The 17,953-nt window shown below is 37.0% G+C and overlaps 1 protein-coding gene across 1 annotated transcript in view; it reads left to right on the forward strand.

The window, feature by feature from the left end:
• SLC7A11 (solute carrier family 7 member 11) overlaps positions 1-8,725 on the forward strand; it is an 87,312-nt gene extending 78,587 nt beyond the window's left edge. The window contains exon 12 of the mRNA XM_061384179.1: positions 815-8,725. Coding sequence (XP_061240163.1) covers positions 815-882 — 68 coding nt within the window. The 3' untranslated portion in view covers positions 883-8,725. The remainder of the gene's footprint in view (positions 1-814) is intronic.
• The last annotated feature ends 9,228 nt before the right edge of the window (positions 8,726-17,953 follow it).

Consider the following 17,953-nt stretch of genomic DNA (forward strand, 5'->3'; position numbering starts at 1 on the left):
TGCTGTGGTCCTTCTGCTCTCCTCCTCATGTGGTGACCTTCCTCTGAAAGGATTCCTTCCGGTGCCTAGCAGTTCCCTCCAGGGAAATGGGGTAATGGGGGAAAAAAGCTCCCTTTATTTTCCCATGTGGCCATCCTTGATTTTTGAGCTCGCCATGCTTTTTGCTACTGCTGCTTTATTGTCTAGAGCTTTGCCTGAGCTGTTTTCTTCCATTTGTAGCTGTTTATTGTTCTTGGTTTTCTTTTTTTGTTTGCTTGGTTTAGGGGGAGAAGATAAGCATCCCTGCCCTCTGTCTTGCTGTTGTCATTCCCAGGTCCCTCATTCTATTGATGAAGCAAATGAGGCCCTACCTAGGAGATAATATGTTTTGCTCAATAACATACTACAAGTTGAGACTGGAAATTATATTCTGATTCTTCTGATTTTGCTGCAGAATTGGATGTACTCTCGTAGGTGCAAAAACAACAAACCAATTTTAGACTCAAGATGAAGTGTAGTTTTGAACATTTATTTATACCTTGGTCCGATTGTCTCAAAAGATTCTCAGCCTCCTGGTTCATGAATAAAAGTCTTTATCTGAACACAAAATATTAATGTACTCTTGCTGAGAAGCCATCATAGGAAGTTACAGAGGTGACAAGTAAATTAATTGAACATGATAGGATTCTAATGAAATAAATATTTCTTGAAAGTGCTCTATGAAATAGGTGGTTGTGGGTTTTCAATATTCAACCCCAGATAACTTGCATTTTGTTGTTTGTATGCATTTCTGACATCCATGCATTTTAAATTTGTCTTCTTTATTTCTTTGTAGACATTATAACCAGAACATTACAAATAATACTGGAAGTTGTGCCAGAAGAAGATTGTCATAAATTATGAATTAATGCGTTTGAAATCTTGGCATTCAATCCTTGGCTTTGTTTCTGTCCAAAGGCTGAAACAAACAAACAAAAAAATGGATCTTCACTCCATTTTATGAAAATCCAGAGGATTGCAACTATGGGGATGGATGAAAGGAATTGGTTATTTCTATTTAATTTTCCAGTGTTTTCAAAGTGGTTACTAAGAAATTTAGTTACTATTACTCCATGTAGTTCTAGAAAGCTGATATGTAGATATACCATAAGTTCATATGATCATTGAGTTCCCTATACCTACCTGTTGAGGTTAGGGGAAAAGACTGTAGAATGTACAATTCTAGTCATCTTTGTCTGTAAGATATCTTATGGCTAAGAACCTTCAAACTGAAGACTGAGATGTTTTCTGCATATAAGGGTTTTGTAAAAACAATTTTTATGTACTGTAGATGACTGTACTGTGAAAATTGTTTCTACTCTTTTGGGTAAAGAAAAGTGTGTGCCATCGTTATGGACAGTGGAAAGAAATTTATTTTACGTGGGCATAGCACTGCTTCCCATAGATACCAACTTAGATATCATTCATGTTTTAATGGATTGTATCCAGAGCATTTTGAACAAAGAATAGAGAGAGTATGCATAATTTTAATGAATCCATTAGAGAAGAGCTTCTAGGGGTTGTTGTTTAGGAGGCAAATCCAGGAATTATGTTTAAGCAAAAAATGTTCTTGAGAATATTGTTAGGATTTTTTTTATTCATTCATTATCAGGAAGCTCCATGGATACATGCCATTTTGTTTTCATGGTAGCCTAATTGATCAGGAGAGGATGTAGCACCTTTCGTAGAGTAAAGCAATAGTCAGTTTGGTATTAAATTCTCTTAAGCACAGTCATGTGTTTCACTAATAATTTACTCTTTGATAAATTTATCTAAATATGTGCATTTTAAATCTTCAAGTTAACAATATCAACAGAAGACAGAAATCACCAAGAGAGAAAATGTCCAAAATATATTGCCCAGATCTATAGATCTGTATACATTGTTAGTGATTCTGAATAATATTTTAATTTCATAGCTGTTTTTACACGGTGATGAATTTTGACAGTTTGTACATTTTCTCTTTGGGCAAAACTGTCCAGATCAATTAGGAAAAGACATATGCAGGAGGCTTGGGTTCAGTCCCTGGGTTGGGAAGGTCCCCTGAAGAAGGAAACAGAAACCCACTCCAGTAGTCTTGCCTGGGAAATCCCACAGACAGAGGAGCCTGGCAGGCTACAGTCCATGGGGTCTCAAAGAGTTGGACGTGACAACATGCACGCATGCTAAGGAAGAAATGTCACCGCTAAATAAGATTTACAATTGATGTTTCTAAAAAATTTTCCATTTCTGCATTTAGGATTGGTCAGTAATCTCTTCACCTTAATTATCATTCAACTTGTGAAAGAGATAACTAATAACAAATTCACTCAAAGAAACTGCATGCAGTGTATATATTCAGGCAGGTATTATTATGCCAGGTTTAGAAAACATTAGGGAATTTTCAAATAAGAATAATATAATGAAATTTCTTAACTCTTACTCAAGTCTTGGATTGAATAGTCACAGCCAGAATATTTTTCATTCTTTAATTTTTGTCCATGTGAAAAAAAGAATTTTTGGAAAAATTATACTGATTAAAATTAGTGACGGATATTGGGTTCATAGACAGTTGATAATTTGAGGCAATTACAATTCATTAACTTTCAGTTTATTAATTTCAATTTCAAAATTTAATTAATTAAATTTCAATTTAATATATATCTGAGATTGAAATTTTTTTGCCCAAACCTAGTGTTTGGGTCTTTAAATGAATTTATAAAAATTCCTTCCTTTTCTCTTACCATGGGTTCTTAAAACTGGATGTGAAATTTATACTTCTTTTACCCATTTGTCTATGTCTCTTCCCACTAAATAGTTGCTAAAAGTAAAAACAAATTTCTTGTATACTATTTTTTCTAGTCTAGGCCCATATAATCTAAACCAGAAAACTCTTCTGGAATTTTTTTTCCCCCCAATGGAAAAAAATAATGGTGAAGCATCATGGAGAAGTTTGTATACTTCTGGATTATTCCTGAGGTTAATGTGCTTATATCAACAGTGACAGATAGGTCTCCTCATTTTATTTTTTCTTTAGTTTTGGTTCTAGTTTCTCTTTTAAAGGACTTCCCTGGTGGCTCAGATGGTAAAGCGTCTGCCTATAATGCCGGAGACCCAGGATCGATCCCTGGGTTGGGACAAGATCCTCTGGAGAAGGAAATGGCAACCCACTCCAGTACTCTTGCCTGGAGAATGCCATGGATGGAGGAGCCTGGTAGGCTACCATCCATGGGGTCACAAAGAGTTGGACACAACTGAGTGACTTCACTTTCACTTTCTCTTTTAAATATATCATTATACAAATTGACTAGATTACACATTATTTTCATCATTTTAAAAAATGATTTTATCATTGTTAAATTTCTAATTGTAATGCCATTTTAATGAGATGGAAAGTCAGCAATTTTTTTAAAGTGATGATTAATTTGTATTTCTACTTATTCTTAAGATACATCATGACAAGACACAGACCTTCTGTAATCATTCATTTAATATTCACAACATTTATTCGTAATGGTTTTATGTCAAGCAGATTCTAGTTTGAAAACTCTCCTACACACTTTTTTGTATATGTGTATTTTTATACTAAATAATTTTTTCTCATATCTTTAGGAAAAATTTTCTCATATATATATTTTATATATTGAACTTTTGCATGTGATATATTTGTACCAATGTACATTTTCAAATGTTTAGATACATTTTATCAGTTTATTATAATGCAAAAAGTGTAAGTAGCCAGTATAGTTTACAACAACTAATATAACATTTTCAAATGTTCTGCTTTTTTGGAACATAGATTCTCAAGTGTTTAATTATGAATTAAATGGACCTAGTAATGACTTCCAAAGCTCAAGCAGTCTGATAGATGAAATGGAATGACTCTCCTCACACAATTATGAATATTTCAGTAAAAGTTTTTGACCCCCATTAAAAAATATTGGATTATTTTTCTGAGATTTTTTTCTTCTGTGTGATGAAGAAAACTGACCGTTATAAATGGTGTCTTGGTCAGCTAGAAATAAACTCCCTTCTTGTCTTTCATTAGGAGATTAAAGATTTGTCTTAGAAAAGATGGCCAAACATAAACAGTAGATTGTTATATACATATAACAATATGTATATACACACATTTGCATATGTAAAATATATACATATTTGCATACATACTTGTACTGTATCTATCCCATTTGTGAGGTGCAAAATTAGGGCAGAGTATTAGGTTACATTAGCAGCTCATGAGAGTTTCTCTAACACTAAGATAATATATGTTGAAGGAAGTTTCTAGACTGTTTTGTGTGTCTGGTACAATTGTTTCCCCATTGCTATTTGATATATCAACAAATGGTTAACATGAGTAAAAATTACATAACTCAATAGAATTCCATGTTGAACTGAATCAGTCTTCAGGAAACTCATTATCTCTAGTATTTGAGATGTATGTAATGCTAACTGAAAAAGGGCGCACCTTTGACCTGTAGCTGGTTTCTTACAGTCAAGGAATGGGTTATGAAAAGATAGAAGCTGATAGAGAGTAGCAGGAAATGAAAGGTAGTATGTGATTGGAGGTAGCAATACTTTGGTCTAACATTATGCAATATAGTCAGAGAAATTTGTAAAAATTAACTGCTGTACACAGATACCCCTAAAAGCTAATGAAATGTAAGGTTCAGTGCCTGTCACTTAGACATGCCTTTGTTAGGGTCCTGTATCTCATTTTGCATTAAGAATTTTGTATTACTTTTCTTGAAGAAGATTGGCAAAATTATATATTTATTTCTGGCCCTACAAAATCTGCATCTGTCCCTGTGAGAGAGAACAAAGGATTCTCACTCCTTTTTCCACTAGAAATAAGCATGGGATATTTGTTGGATATATTTTTTAAGGAATATAGATGTGAGTTAATTAAATTATCTCTTTGTAACTATAGAGTGGCTTTCTCCTAATACATATTATATGTAGTATATAAGGAGAGAGTTGCACTTTTGACATTTTATGTGTCAATTCTGAATGATAGGAAAACAATGAATGAGATTTTAATTGTAGCTCTTTTTCTTAGTTTGGAAAGAAATATGGAGATATTTGAGATTTGAATGCAGATGAGTCAAGAAATTTGATTTCAGTTAAACCCTGCTTCATTTTACCCTGTGTAATATGCTGTATGTTGGTATTGATCATGTTTACAGAGCTACATTTCCTAACTTTCCTAACCATTCAAAGTCAGGAATCAAAGCATGTCATTGTGTAACTGACGAGAAGCTCACGGTGGATGCAAATTAGAGTAGATAATGAGTCATTTTGACAGCTTCTGTTTACATTATTTATATATAAAATAATTATTAGGGCTTCCCTGGTGGCTCAGCAATAAAGAATCTGTCTGCCATGCAGGAGAGGTGGGTTTGATCCCTGGGTCAGGCAATTCCCCTGGAGGAGGGCCTGGCAACCCACTCCAGTATTCTTGCTGGGAAAATCCCATGGACAGAGTTTATTACCTATAAATGTATTTTAGGTTAATTTTCTGATAAACTATTTTTTAACATATCTCAATATATATATTACCTAAAAGTGTAACCTCTAGGTATTATTAGTACTGTACTTAAGAAGATATTTTAATAGCCAATTTTGAGAGATGATCCTTTCTTCTTTCTGTTGCATTTAGAAATTAGTTGGCATCTAAAAATAAATGCTTGATCTATTTTTAGATCTGATACAAATTCACAAAGGTGTTCATTATGGTCTCATAGAAAGTTCATCAATTTTCCATATGTTGTGAGATATTGTCACCTCATCAGGATACGTGATATTTTTGAAGCATTTCTCTGTTCCTTTTAGTTAATCAGTGATTCTTTCTATTTTTCGTTTTTTTTGACAAGTTATTTTCAAAATAAGAGTGAGCCTTAATTTACTTTTACACAATTACTTGATATTCTTAGCATGAAGCTACCACTTCGGTTAGTTGTGGGTACTTAGGAGTCCCCACAACCTTCTCTTTGTTACCATTGGCTTTAAAATACTGGTGGAGGATGGTTACAGTCTCCAGATAGCTATCTGTTACCTGTGTGTGTTTTGGCTACTTGGACCAAGGGTACATTTATAGTATCAATAACTGCCTTAACAGTTGTATAGATAACGATCTCTCAAGAAAGAGAAACTGTGGAACATTAGATGTCTGGGAGCCCATACAGATGGATGCACTGGTTTGAAAGTGAGCATACGTTTTTCCCTCAACAGATACACTACTGATTTTATTTTTGAAAGTATGACTTTCAAGTGAATTAATTTTCTTGGTTAGAAGATTTGCTTCCTGAGTCCTAACAAGGACTCTTGTTACCTCTTGTTGAAGCCTCTAAAGGGCATGTTGAAAGCTAGAGAGAGAGACAAAAAAAAGACCAACGCACAGTTATTTATCTCATTTGCAGTAGTGACTGTATTTGAGTACTTTGTGCAACAGGGTATTTTGCACAGAATCTTGTGGGAAAACAGTTTAGGCCTTTGGATGTCACAGCTGTGTAGCTGGTTGGGTTTGAGAGGCCTGACTTAAATGAGGATTGTGAAGTTGGACTCAGCTTATTTCTACTGATTAGCATCTTTCTGTGCACACTTGGAAACACATTCACAGTGCACTAGAGGGTGATGCAGTACGGTTCCCTGGTTTGAGTTTGAACTGTCTTATTTTAAAGGATTTCTGAATTATTTTTTCCCTTACATTCCTCCTTCATTCCAAATCTTCACTCACTGACTAATGGACTATAAAGTAAAAATACTTTGGAAAAGTAAAACACAGATTGTTTCAAATGAATGTATGATTATAATAGAATAGAAATTATCTACATTAAACTACTGTGTATGTCAATTACTTCAAACACTACCACACAGCACTTTTTAATTGCTCTGGAAGCATATAACTATGGTTTTCACACAAACCACAAGAACCCTTCAAAGATTTTAAATGGTCTAGAATTATTTCTTCTTTGTTTTTTAAAGTCTGGGATTATTTCGATCCTCTTTTTGGAGAAATGTTTTATCTAATGGTTTTCCCTTGTGAATGTTATTACTACTGTTATAAATCTAGAACTAAACTATTGATGCTTATATCTTGAAAACAGGGTTCATCTTTTGACAATATCCATGTTCCAAGAATGGCATATCACTCTATTCTTGCTTATTGTGAACACAGGCATTTGCCCCAAATTTTTATCTTTTTGTAGATGGATTATAGCACTATAGTAATGAATTGTCAGTGGTACCTCTCAGTATTTGGGGAACTTTGCAAACATAAGCATTGGATGTTTTGTATTAAAAACAAAACAAAACAAAAAACATTGCTTATTACCATGTAATGCAGTGTCTTCTCTTAGGGTGGACAAACGTGGTGTAGAATTGTTTAACTGATACTACATGTTGATTACCTGCAGTTTTATAATAAATACAAGTCACAAAGAGGAAAATCAAAGGACTTCTTGTACTGGATGCTTTGAGAACTTAATTTTTCCTAGTTTGCTATCAAAGTTTTGATGCTGGGCTTTGTTGTGCTTGGGTTTTAGTTTTCATAGACGGTAGCAATGCACTGGTAGAGATGGTTTTTACTTATTGACTCAGAATTCATTTCATTTTGAATCTTTCATGTTGTCTTTTGTATATATATAACTGTATCGACCCTATGAAAAATGGGTTTAGTGAATTTTTTGTTCAGATTTGACCTGGTAACAATAATTTCTTTTTCAACTATCAAGGGACAGAAAATATCCATATGTATTGGTATGTTCATTAACATATTATTAGGTACTATATGTGAATGTATTTAAATGTCTTTCATAGTCTCTGGCAAGAACCAGTAATTTGCACCAAGGGAATCAATTTAGCCCAGTGGGAAAAGAGTTCGGTTACCCTGGAGGGCTGTGTCGGCAGCTGTCTCTTTGATCTGGCTTAGATTGTAATGAATAGACCAGCCAGCCAGCCTAATCCATTAACTTGGGTCTGGAATGCATTCCCCAAGACCTTGGAATGTTTCTCTGATTGGAAGAGGGAGGGAGGTGGGGTTGGCCTGATGCTCTCAAGTAGAAGAATGAGAAGTCGGGCAGAGGGAGAGAGCCTCACCATTCTCACTGGTCCTCATCTGCGGCAGTGTTTCTGCCTCTTAGCATTGTGATTGTGAACCTTGGCAAATGGGACTGTGTGTATTTTATACACATTTTACACAGTATCCATTGATAAATTCTTATGGTGCAAAATTCCTTTTCTGCATCTGTATTCCAAGACAATAGAAGTACTAAGATATTTATGAAAATTCAAATGATGCAAAGGGACTTTCATTTGTGGAGTGTGCAGTGCTTCTTAGGATTCTCTGGCACTGATACCTATACCAGCATGTGATATGTGAAATAAAATGGATTTTTCTACAGCTTAATGATTGCCCTCTGGGGAGAGTTCTGGTACAGCAATCACACTACCAGATGGTGTTTATGGGCTATTTGTGTAAGTGGTAAGATACTATGAAATAAGTGTGCATTCATCTGGTGGAAACTCTTGATGCATGTGTTTTCTTGTGGAATAAATTTTGGTGCAATATGATGTTAGTGTTGCATTGCATTTATTTCAGTTGTATTTATGTACATGTATACCTGTCATGCTTCTGGTTCAAACTTTGAATACATATTTTTGTACATATTTTTAGTAGAAAATACTTTAAATGGAAATTAAATAAACATTTGATAGTTTACCAAAAAAATTTATGCTGTGTTTTTATTTAGCATACATTTTTTAGTGTACATTCCATTAAATTGAAGGTTTTGGTTTTAATGATCGGATTTTTCACTAATTATGTAAATTTGTTGGAGTGTCTCACTTCAAAACAATTTCCTATACTAAACCCTGAAAGTGGTGGTGAATTCAGCAACACTGTAGACATTCTTCCTCATGGCCTACATTCATCTGTCCTTTGCCCTGAAATATCTAGCAACTTCTCTCTTCCATTTTTGCCTGTCCTAGTTCGGTCCTCTTATTTCTTGTGTCTTAACAAAAGTCTTATCTCCTGTCTATCTCTAATTCAGCCTCACATGTTTTCCCCAGGATGTTCTTTCTAAAACACAGCGATGATAAAAATCCTCGATAGTTTCACATTTATTAACTTTTTTTCCTGGGTGGGTAAAACCCATACTTCTGTATAGCATGCAGTATTTTCCATAATTTGCCACATTTCTTTCTCCAGCTGCAAATGGCCACCTCCATATTCTCTGCCACAATATTGAATGCCTTTTTAGTAGTCTAACAAAGAAAAAGATACCATTATTTCATCTGACATAGTTGAAACAATGTAGGGATTCTGCAGATACCTACAGGAATTATATTATCCTCCCCCATTGATGTTCTACACCCAACATAGCATACTGCTACCCAACATTCAAGTTTGAGTATCAGATCAGATCAGTCGCTCAGTCGTGTCCGACTCTTTGCGACCCCATGAATCGCAGCACGCCAGGCCTCCCTGTCCATCACCAACTCCTGGAGTTCACTCAGACTCACGTCCATCGAGTCAGTGATGCCATCCCGCCATCTCATCCTCTGTTGTCCCCTTCTCCTCCTGCCCCCAATCCCTCCCAGCATCAGAGTCTTTTCCAATGAATCAATTCTTCGCATCAGGTGGCCAAAGTACTTGAGTTTCAGCTTTAGCATCATTCCTTCCAAAGAAATCCCAGGGCTGATCTCCTTCAGAATGGACTGGTTGGCTCTCCTTGCAGGCCAAGGGACTCTCAAGAGTCTTCTCCAACACCACAGTTCAAAAGCATCAATTCTTCGGCTCTCAGCCTTCTTCACAGTCCAACTCTCACATCCAAACATGACCACAGGAAAAACCATAGCAAAGTCACTAATTCCATCTTCCAAGTTGGATTAGGATCTGACTGCCAACCATGTTCATCTTCTGCACTACGCTTCTTTAGTGGAACTCATAGTACAGCGTTGAAATTGATTTTGCCTAATTCCTTTCTCTGCCCGGATTTGCAACATGTAGTTATCTTTTACTCAACTGAAGTATATAATAGGTACCCAGTGTTTTTTTGATTTTTATTTATTTATTCATGTCTGTGCTGGGTCTTCATTGCTGTGTGCAGGCTTTCTCTAGTTGTGGCAAGGGGGGCTCCTCTCTAGTTGCAGTGAGGGGGATACTGTTACTTGCAGTGTGCAGGCTTCTCACTGCAGTGGCTTCTCTATGCTGCAGCACACGGGCTCTAGGGCATGCAGGCTTCAGCAGTTGTGCCTTGCGGGTTCCAGAGCACGGGCTCGTACTTGGGATGCACTGGCTTAGTTGCTTCCTGGCATGTGCAGTCTTCCTGTACCAGGGATCGAACACATGTCCCCTGTATTGGCAGGTGGTTTTTTTTACCACCTGGGAAGTCTTCAGTGTTTTAGATTCATACATTCAATAAATGAACAGTAATGGTTATTTATTAGGTTTCATTGTAAGGTTTTTTTCTTTTGGAAGCAGTTTGTATTACCTTTAAGCAATCTTTTCGATTCTGTGGAGTTCTATGAAATGTCTTACCTTCAGAACATAAGAAAAGTGGAGAGTTTCAGTCTTTCTTTTCTCCTCCTCTTTCTTTCTACACCCTCCTGCATTGCTAGTTCATGTTGCTAAGTGGGTCTTGAATAGAAAAAATGGCAAATGACCTACTATGAACTCATCCCATGAAAGATATTTGGGTTCCTATAGTCTTGATAAGGGAGAAGGCAACGGCACCCCACTCCAGCACTCTTGCCTGGAAAATCCCATGGATGGAGGAGCCTGGTGGGCTGCAGTCCATGGGGTCACTAAGAGTCAGACACGACTGAGCGACTTCACTTTCACTTTTCACTTTCATGCACTGGAGGAGGAAATGGCAACCCACTCCAGTGTTCTTGCCTGGAGAATCCCAGGGACGGCGGGGCCTGGTGGGCTGCTGTCTATGGGGTCGCACAGAGTCAGACACGACTGAAGCGACTTGGCAGTAGCAGCAGTCTTGATAAGGTATCTTTTTCATAACAGTAGCATGAAAACAAATAATGGTCTGAAATAGACAGAAAATTTATATCTTTGATGATTCAGCTTCTCTTTGAAGTAGACACAGGAGATTAAGTAGCACTTTTTCCTAATATATTTTAGGAGAACAATAAGAAAGGAAACTATTAATAACTTTTGCACCTGTTAAATTTAAACACTTGAAGAGAAATACAAACCATGTGATATGTATTTATACTTATTTTATATACTTATCTTAATGAATATAACTAGAAATGTATTTATTGAAAATGTCTTAAAAAATTAGAAAATACATAATTAGGCTCTTAAACCTCCTGGTTTAGGTTCACAATGACTTTGCACCTGAACTACATCTAATCATTTTCTACTGTGAATTTTAGGCTGTTTCTAATTCATAAAAATTTGAGCTGATGTATATGACCAACCTAGACAGCAAATTAAAAAGCAGAGACATTACTTTGTCAACAAAGGTCCATCTAGTCAAGTTATGGTTTTTCCAGTGGTCATGTATGGATGTGAGAGTTGGACTATAAAGAAAGCTGAGCACTGAAGAATTGATGCTTTTGAACTGTGGTGTTGGAGAAGACTCTTGAGAGTCCCTTGGACTGCAAGGAGATCCAACCAGTCCATCCTAAAGGAAATCCGTCCTGGGTGTTCATTGGAGGGACTGATGTTGAAGCTGAAACTCCAATACTTTGGCCACCTGATGCGAAGAGCTGACTCATTGGAAAAGACCCTGATGTTGGGAAAGATTGAAGGCAGGAAAAGAAGGGGATGATGGAGGATGAGATGGTTGGATGGCATTACCGACTCAGTGGACATGGGTTTGGGTGGACTCTGGGAGTTGGTGATGGACAGGGAGGCCTGGCGTGTTGCAGTTCATGAGGTCGCAAAGTGTTGGACACAACTGAGCAACTGAACTGCACTGAACTGATCCTGGAATGGGTAGGCAGGTCCTAAATAACTGAATTGTTGCTTTTGCCTCCACATGCCCTGGAATTACATTTTCAGACTTTCTAGAAATCTGACTTTGAAGGTTGGGTCTTCATAGCCACGTTATTGTTTTTATGGTCTTAAGTTTAAGAACACCTGGTCCCCAGCAGACATTAACTCAAAACTATGATCTTAAAATGTTTTATGTTTGAAAGAATTTAGAAATAAAAATATAATTAGGATTCAATACCTTTTAAATGTTTAGCTTTGAAGATTTATTAATCTCTGAAAGACATGAAAGAGAATTTCAAAGGTGTTAATTCAGGTTAAATTACTATAAAAATTGAAATACCCTCTAGCTATAATAAAGTAAATTGGTAAGTATAAATGAGTATAACCCTAAGAAATGTATGAGTAAGCCAGTTATTTTCCTCTCATTCTAATTTTTGTTAAAAATAAGAGACTAATCTTACTTTTCTCATAGTAATTAACATTGTAAATATACAATATGTCATTATTATCATTCTGTACTCCATTTTCTAAAATCTCAATACACCATAAAACTTTCTTTCTTTCATGTTCTGGATTCTATCTTAAACTTATGTTTATTTCTCACTCCCACATTGTCATTTTCCTTTCAAATTTGTTACTTAAGGTATTAAAATCAAAGTTTAATTATTCATTTACTGATTTGACAAAAATTCAAGCACCTGCCCTATGCCAAGCAATATAATGATGCTAGAGATACAGTGCTTAAGAGTTAGTATGGCCTATGATTCAAAAAGTTGAGGACATAGATATTTTTCCCTTAATCACTCATATGTCTTGTTAAGAATTAAGGTAAATCTCAGGTGCTAGAATGCAGTATACTCCGATATGATCTGGTCTAGGAGGTTGGGGAAGGCTTTCCTAATGATACGATGTGAATTCACCAGGTAAAGTGGAAGTGGGATGAGAAGGGTTATAGGCAAAGCAGTCTGTGTGATAAAGGCCCTGAGCCAAAAAAAGCAACATTTGTTAAAGGAAATAGATGCAAGATCAGTGTTCCTAGAGCACAACACAAAATCATAATGTACTTTCCAAAGAAGAAGAGCAGTTGCAGAGGACTTATTAGGCAACGTTCAAAATTGTGGTCTTTACCCAGTATGATGGAGATGGTAGAGACAAATGAAATTCGCATGTGACGTGAACATTGAACCTTATCAAAATTTCAAATTTTACCCTTTTGCAAAGTTTCTAAATATAATTATTTCAGTAGTAAATGATGAATTGTTTTTTTACCACTTTCTTGTTATTCTTATATCTTATCTAATTAGTTCACACTGCCAGAAGTATTTGCAAAGTACAATAGGCTCAACATATAATATTGAAAGAGAAAGTAACTACAGGAATGTGTAATCAACAAAAGAGATAAATCTCTTTTTCCAGGAATTTTATTGCTGGCTCTCCTTAGCATGTTTTCCCCTCTTTTGTTCAAGTTAGATCACATCTGATCTACAATGTTGAACCTCATCAACTATCATCTCTAGAAAGGTTTGTAATTTTTTTTTGAGAGGTAGTCCTCTGGTGCTATAATTTACATCTCTTCTTAACTTCTAAATTTATTTTTTGTCCAAATGAAAATATTAAATAAAAGTCTACCTTGAATGACCTACTATAACAGAGTCATTGTCTCACAGGTAAAAGTATCATACATTTGACTCTAATGGGTTAATTTTTAAAATGTCAATACCATAAATATTTGAAATTTTTCTGGTTCTGTAGAAATACGGAGAAGAATGTTTAGTATTTTTTTTCTACTCTTCATAATCAACAATTGATGAAAAGTGACACTTCCGACAAGAGAACAAGAATTTTATTTGAGCAATTGGGAAGTAAAGTGACAAAAACGATTTGAGATTATTTAAAGAACAGATCCATGGAAAATAGGGAGTTCTCTGATACCATTTCCCGCCCCCCCAGCTTTGTTGAGATACAATTGACAAATATTATTGTGTAAGTTTAGTACAAGGTGATGATTTGATACATATTATGAAATGATTATCAAGTAAGGTTAGTTAACACATCCTTTGCCTCATACACTAACCGCTTTTTCCTGTGTTAACAACATTTAGAATCTATTCTCTTAGCAAATTTCAAGTGTACAGTACAGTATTGTTAATACAGTCACCATGTTGTATATTACATGTGTAGAATGTGTTCGTTTTATAACAGAAAATGTGTAGCTTTTGGCCATCTCCCCATTACTGCCACCCTTCAGTCCCTGGTAGCCATAAACCTGCTTTCTATGAATTTGACTTTTTAAATTCTACATATTAGTGAGATCAGAAAGTATTTGTCTAAGAGTTTTTTGGTAAATATATAATCACGTCATCGACAAACGAAGACAATTTTACGTCTTCCTTTCTGATTTGGACTCCTTTTATTTCTCTTTCTTGCCTAACTGATGTGGCTAGGCCTTTTAGTACTCTTTGAATAGGAGTGGTGAGTATGCACTCTTGTTCCTTATTTTAGAGCAAAAGCGTTCAGCTTTTCACGGTTAAATATGATGTTAGCTGTTTGGTTTGCCGAGCATGTGTATGTTGAGGTATATTCCTCCTGTATCCAATCTTTCGAGAGTTTTTATCATTAAAGGGTATTCTGCTTTATCAAATGCCTTTTCGTCATCTATCGAGAAAATCATATGATTTTAATCTTTCATTCTATTAATGTGATGAATCCTATTTATTGATTTGCATTGATTCATACCATCTTTACAATCCTTGAAATAAATCCCACTTGGTCATTGTGTACAATCCTTTTAATGTTGAATTTCATTTGCTTGTATTTTGTTCACAATACTTGAATCTGTGTTCATCAGGCCATGCCCCCCCAGCTGGATGGTGCCCCTGGTTGGACTCTGTGTTCAATCCTGGCTGCAGTCTGTAATCATGGAGTCTGCTGGCTGAAATTCACTCTTTGTCTCTGGCTGGGATCCCTGGCGGAGCAGGCCCTCCAGCTGTACCTTGCAGTTGGGTGGTGCTGGAGTCTGTGATCTGTAAGGGTTGCTGTCCAAGTTTCCTGGGCACATGGAGCCTCAGTCTACATACCATGGCTGGGAAAGGGTGGCTGGCTGGGCTCTGCCCAGAAGAGGAAGATGGCTGTGTTCAGCCTTTAAGTGGCAGTGTGGGCTCAACACGAGAATGCCTAGGGTCATGCTTTGGGTTCCCATGCCATGCCATGGGACTGGAAGTTATGTACTGTGGTTGGTTGGGGCAGCCAACTTGGCTCTCTGCCTCAGCTGGGTTCCAGGGTGAGCATCACAGCTGCTCAAGGTCTCTGGCTGGGCTTGCTGGTCAGGCAGGGCTGGAGGCTCTGTCTAGCAGCTGAGTGAAGCTGCAAACTTGCTTCACTGTCTAGGCAAGTGTACAGAATTGGCCCTGCCACTGGGACAGCCTACTGGCTGTGGACCGAAACTGAGCAAAACTTCCTACTAAGCTGTCTGGTTAGACAGGGCCACCGACTTGGGTCCATAGATGGACAGAGCTGCTGGCTGGAATCTAGGATCAGGCGTCACCACCAGCAGAAAGTTGTCTGTCAAGATCTGTAAGCTCCTCCATCCCAATTCTAGCTGTTCCCCAGGGAAATCCCATGAGGCAATACCTCAGAGGGTTTCCTGGGAAGCTTTCTGCATGCTGGAGAAGCTGGGTATCTGCCTTGGGCCCTCCTTTTTTCCCTGGAGAAATTACAGGTCAAGTTGGTGGGGAAGGGGAACCTCCTGGTGTGGCAGCATACTGGCCTGGGGTAGGAGAGATTTGGCCAAAAGGAAGCAAGTTCCCTGACCCTTTTAATATGTTTTTCCTTGGTTTTTGTGGTCCAGGTGTGTGCTTCAGCTTCGTCCCCATGTTCTGGGATCTTCACAAAGGCATCTTGTCTGTGTGCACTGCTAGTCACTCTTTCTATGAGGGGAACTGAAGTCAGGAACCATCCATTTTGCCATTTTGCTCTGATGCAGTTTTTCCATACCCAAGTCTCCCTAATCTGAAGTCCCATTACCAGATGTTTCTCTGTATTTATAGTGATATATTGATTTCCTTAAAAGAATAATTTGATATCATCCAGGTGTGGCTAATGATAAGAAAAGGTTAATGTGGAAAGTCTATGATTATTAGTAAAGCACTTTCTCAAATCACAGCTCTCAGATTCCAGTGAGAGAATATTGAATCAAAGGACTGAAAGGGCAGAAGAAATTGAACAATGGTTCAATTTCGTAATAGATGTTATTTATCATTTTTATTAAACTTTGTATTAGCCATGTGCTTTGCATTGACTAGGATACTCCTCAACACTTTCTATGAATAAGACAGATGACAAGTCTTACTTCCATTTTTGGATTAAGAAAATGAGTCCAAAATAGCTAAAATGCTTGCCTCGAGCCACAGAGAAAGTCAAAAAGATCAGAGTAGAAATTCTGATTACTACTTAAATCACTCTTAAGTTCCTGAATGTTGGATCAAATCATCGCTTAGGTTGAAAACAGTTACTTTCTTATATTTGTAAGTCAATCAGTCATTAAATATTTATTTCATATCTATGATTTACAGTGAACTTTATGGTATGGGAAATGTACCATGATTCTTCAGCTGAATCTCACACAAATTCAGCTTGGATAAAGAAGAATCTGTAATAAACCACAGGGACACATAATTGAATACATTATGGGAGTAACTGAAAAATGTGTGTTGGACTTTGCATTAGTCCTTAAACATTTGAAGGAGATTGTAGAGTAGAAGTTGATTTGGATGATGTGTATATATGGTTTACAATTTGGTGAAAGGCATATATTAAAAGGATAGTCTGCCTTTGGTTCATAAAGGATGTAAGTCCAAATAGAATTGAGGGTAGTAAATACAGAGAAGTTGACTGTATCCTGGTCACTTATGGCAGTACCTTTAAATCAGGAAAACGAGCGTGATCTGAGGATGGAAGCCACTGAAGGCATTTCTGAAGGGAATCATATGGTCAAAGTGGCAACTGGGCAGTTGTCAGCTCTGCTAGAGTTTATGAAGACAAATCTGGGTTCAGCAAAATCTAGCTGAAGAGTTTTTGCAATAAACAGGCATGAAGAAGTCTAGTTGGGATTGGAGATAAAAGGGCAGATGAATAAGAAATTTAGCAAAAAAGTCAAACCTTTGTGCCTGACTTACTTTGGAGGATTAAGAGGAGCAGGGGTCATAGGTGACTCCATGGTGTCAAGCCTGTGCTGTGCTGTCGTGTCCAACTCTGCCACCCATTGGACTGTAGCCCACCAGGCTCCTATGTCCATGGAATTTTTCAGGCAAAAGTACTGGAGTGGTTGCCAGTTCCTTCTCCAGGGGATCTTACTGATCCAGGGATTGAACTTACATTTCCTGTGTCTCCTGCATTCCAGCTAGATACTTTACCTGCTGAACCATCAGGGAAGCCCAACCTGAACGAGCTAAATAAACAAATAAGGGAGCATGTGACTGAACAGACATGTTTGCTGGCAAACTTCTGATTTCCTTTTTTGAGCTGATTGGAGATTAGAGCACATTTTCATTTGTGAAGTGCTAAATTTGAGATAGTGATAATTCCATCTGGACACATCCCCTGATCAACAGATTATAAGTCAAGAACTCAGGTGAGAGGAGAAGATTTAGATACACATTGTTAATATTCTTGGGAAGGCTTATACATAACACCTCTCTTCCCTTTTTGAATTATAAATCAATTAAGCTGTAAGTGGACATTTTAAAGCAGATAGAATAAAAGATCACCTTTATTGTTGATGCAGCTAATATAGAAGAATCTGATTCTTCTATATTAGAAGCTAAGGGCAAGTGGGCTTTCTACCGTTGAATTCTGGGGTTAGAAAGATTTCCTCACTCCCTTGCAGGCAGTCTTGTACCCATTCACACCTCTTTCTTTGGGTCTCTGGCCCTGGAAAACTTAAGACATGAAGCAGGACAGCAGAATTAATGCCCTCTGAGGCCAGGATGGCTCCCAAGA

The sequence above is a fragment of the Bos javanicus genome, chromosome 17, assembly GCF_032452875.1.
Source record: "Bos javanicus breed banteng chromosome 17, ARS-OSU_banteng_1.0, whole genome shotgun sequence".
In the NCBI taxonomy this organism is placed as follows: Eukaryota; Metazoa; Chordata; class Mammalia; order Artiodactyla; family Bovidae; genus Bos; species Bos javanicus.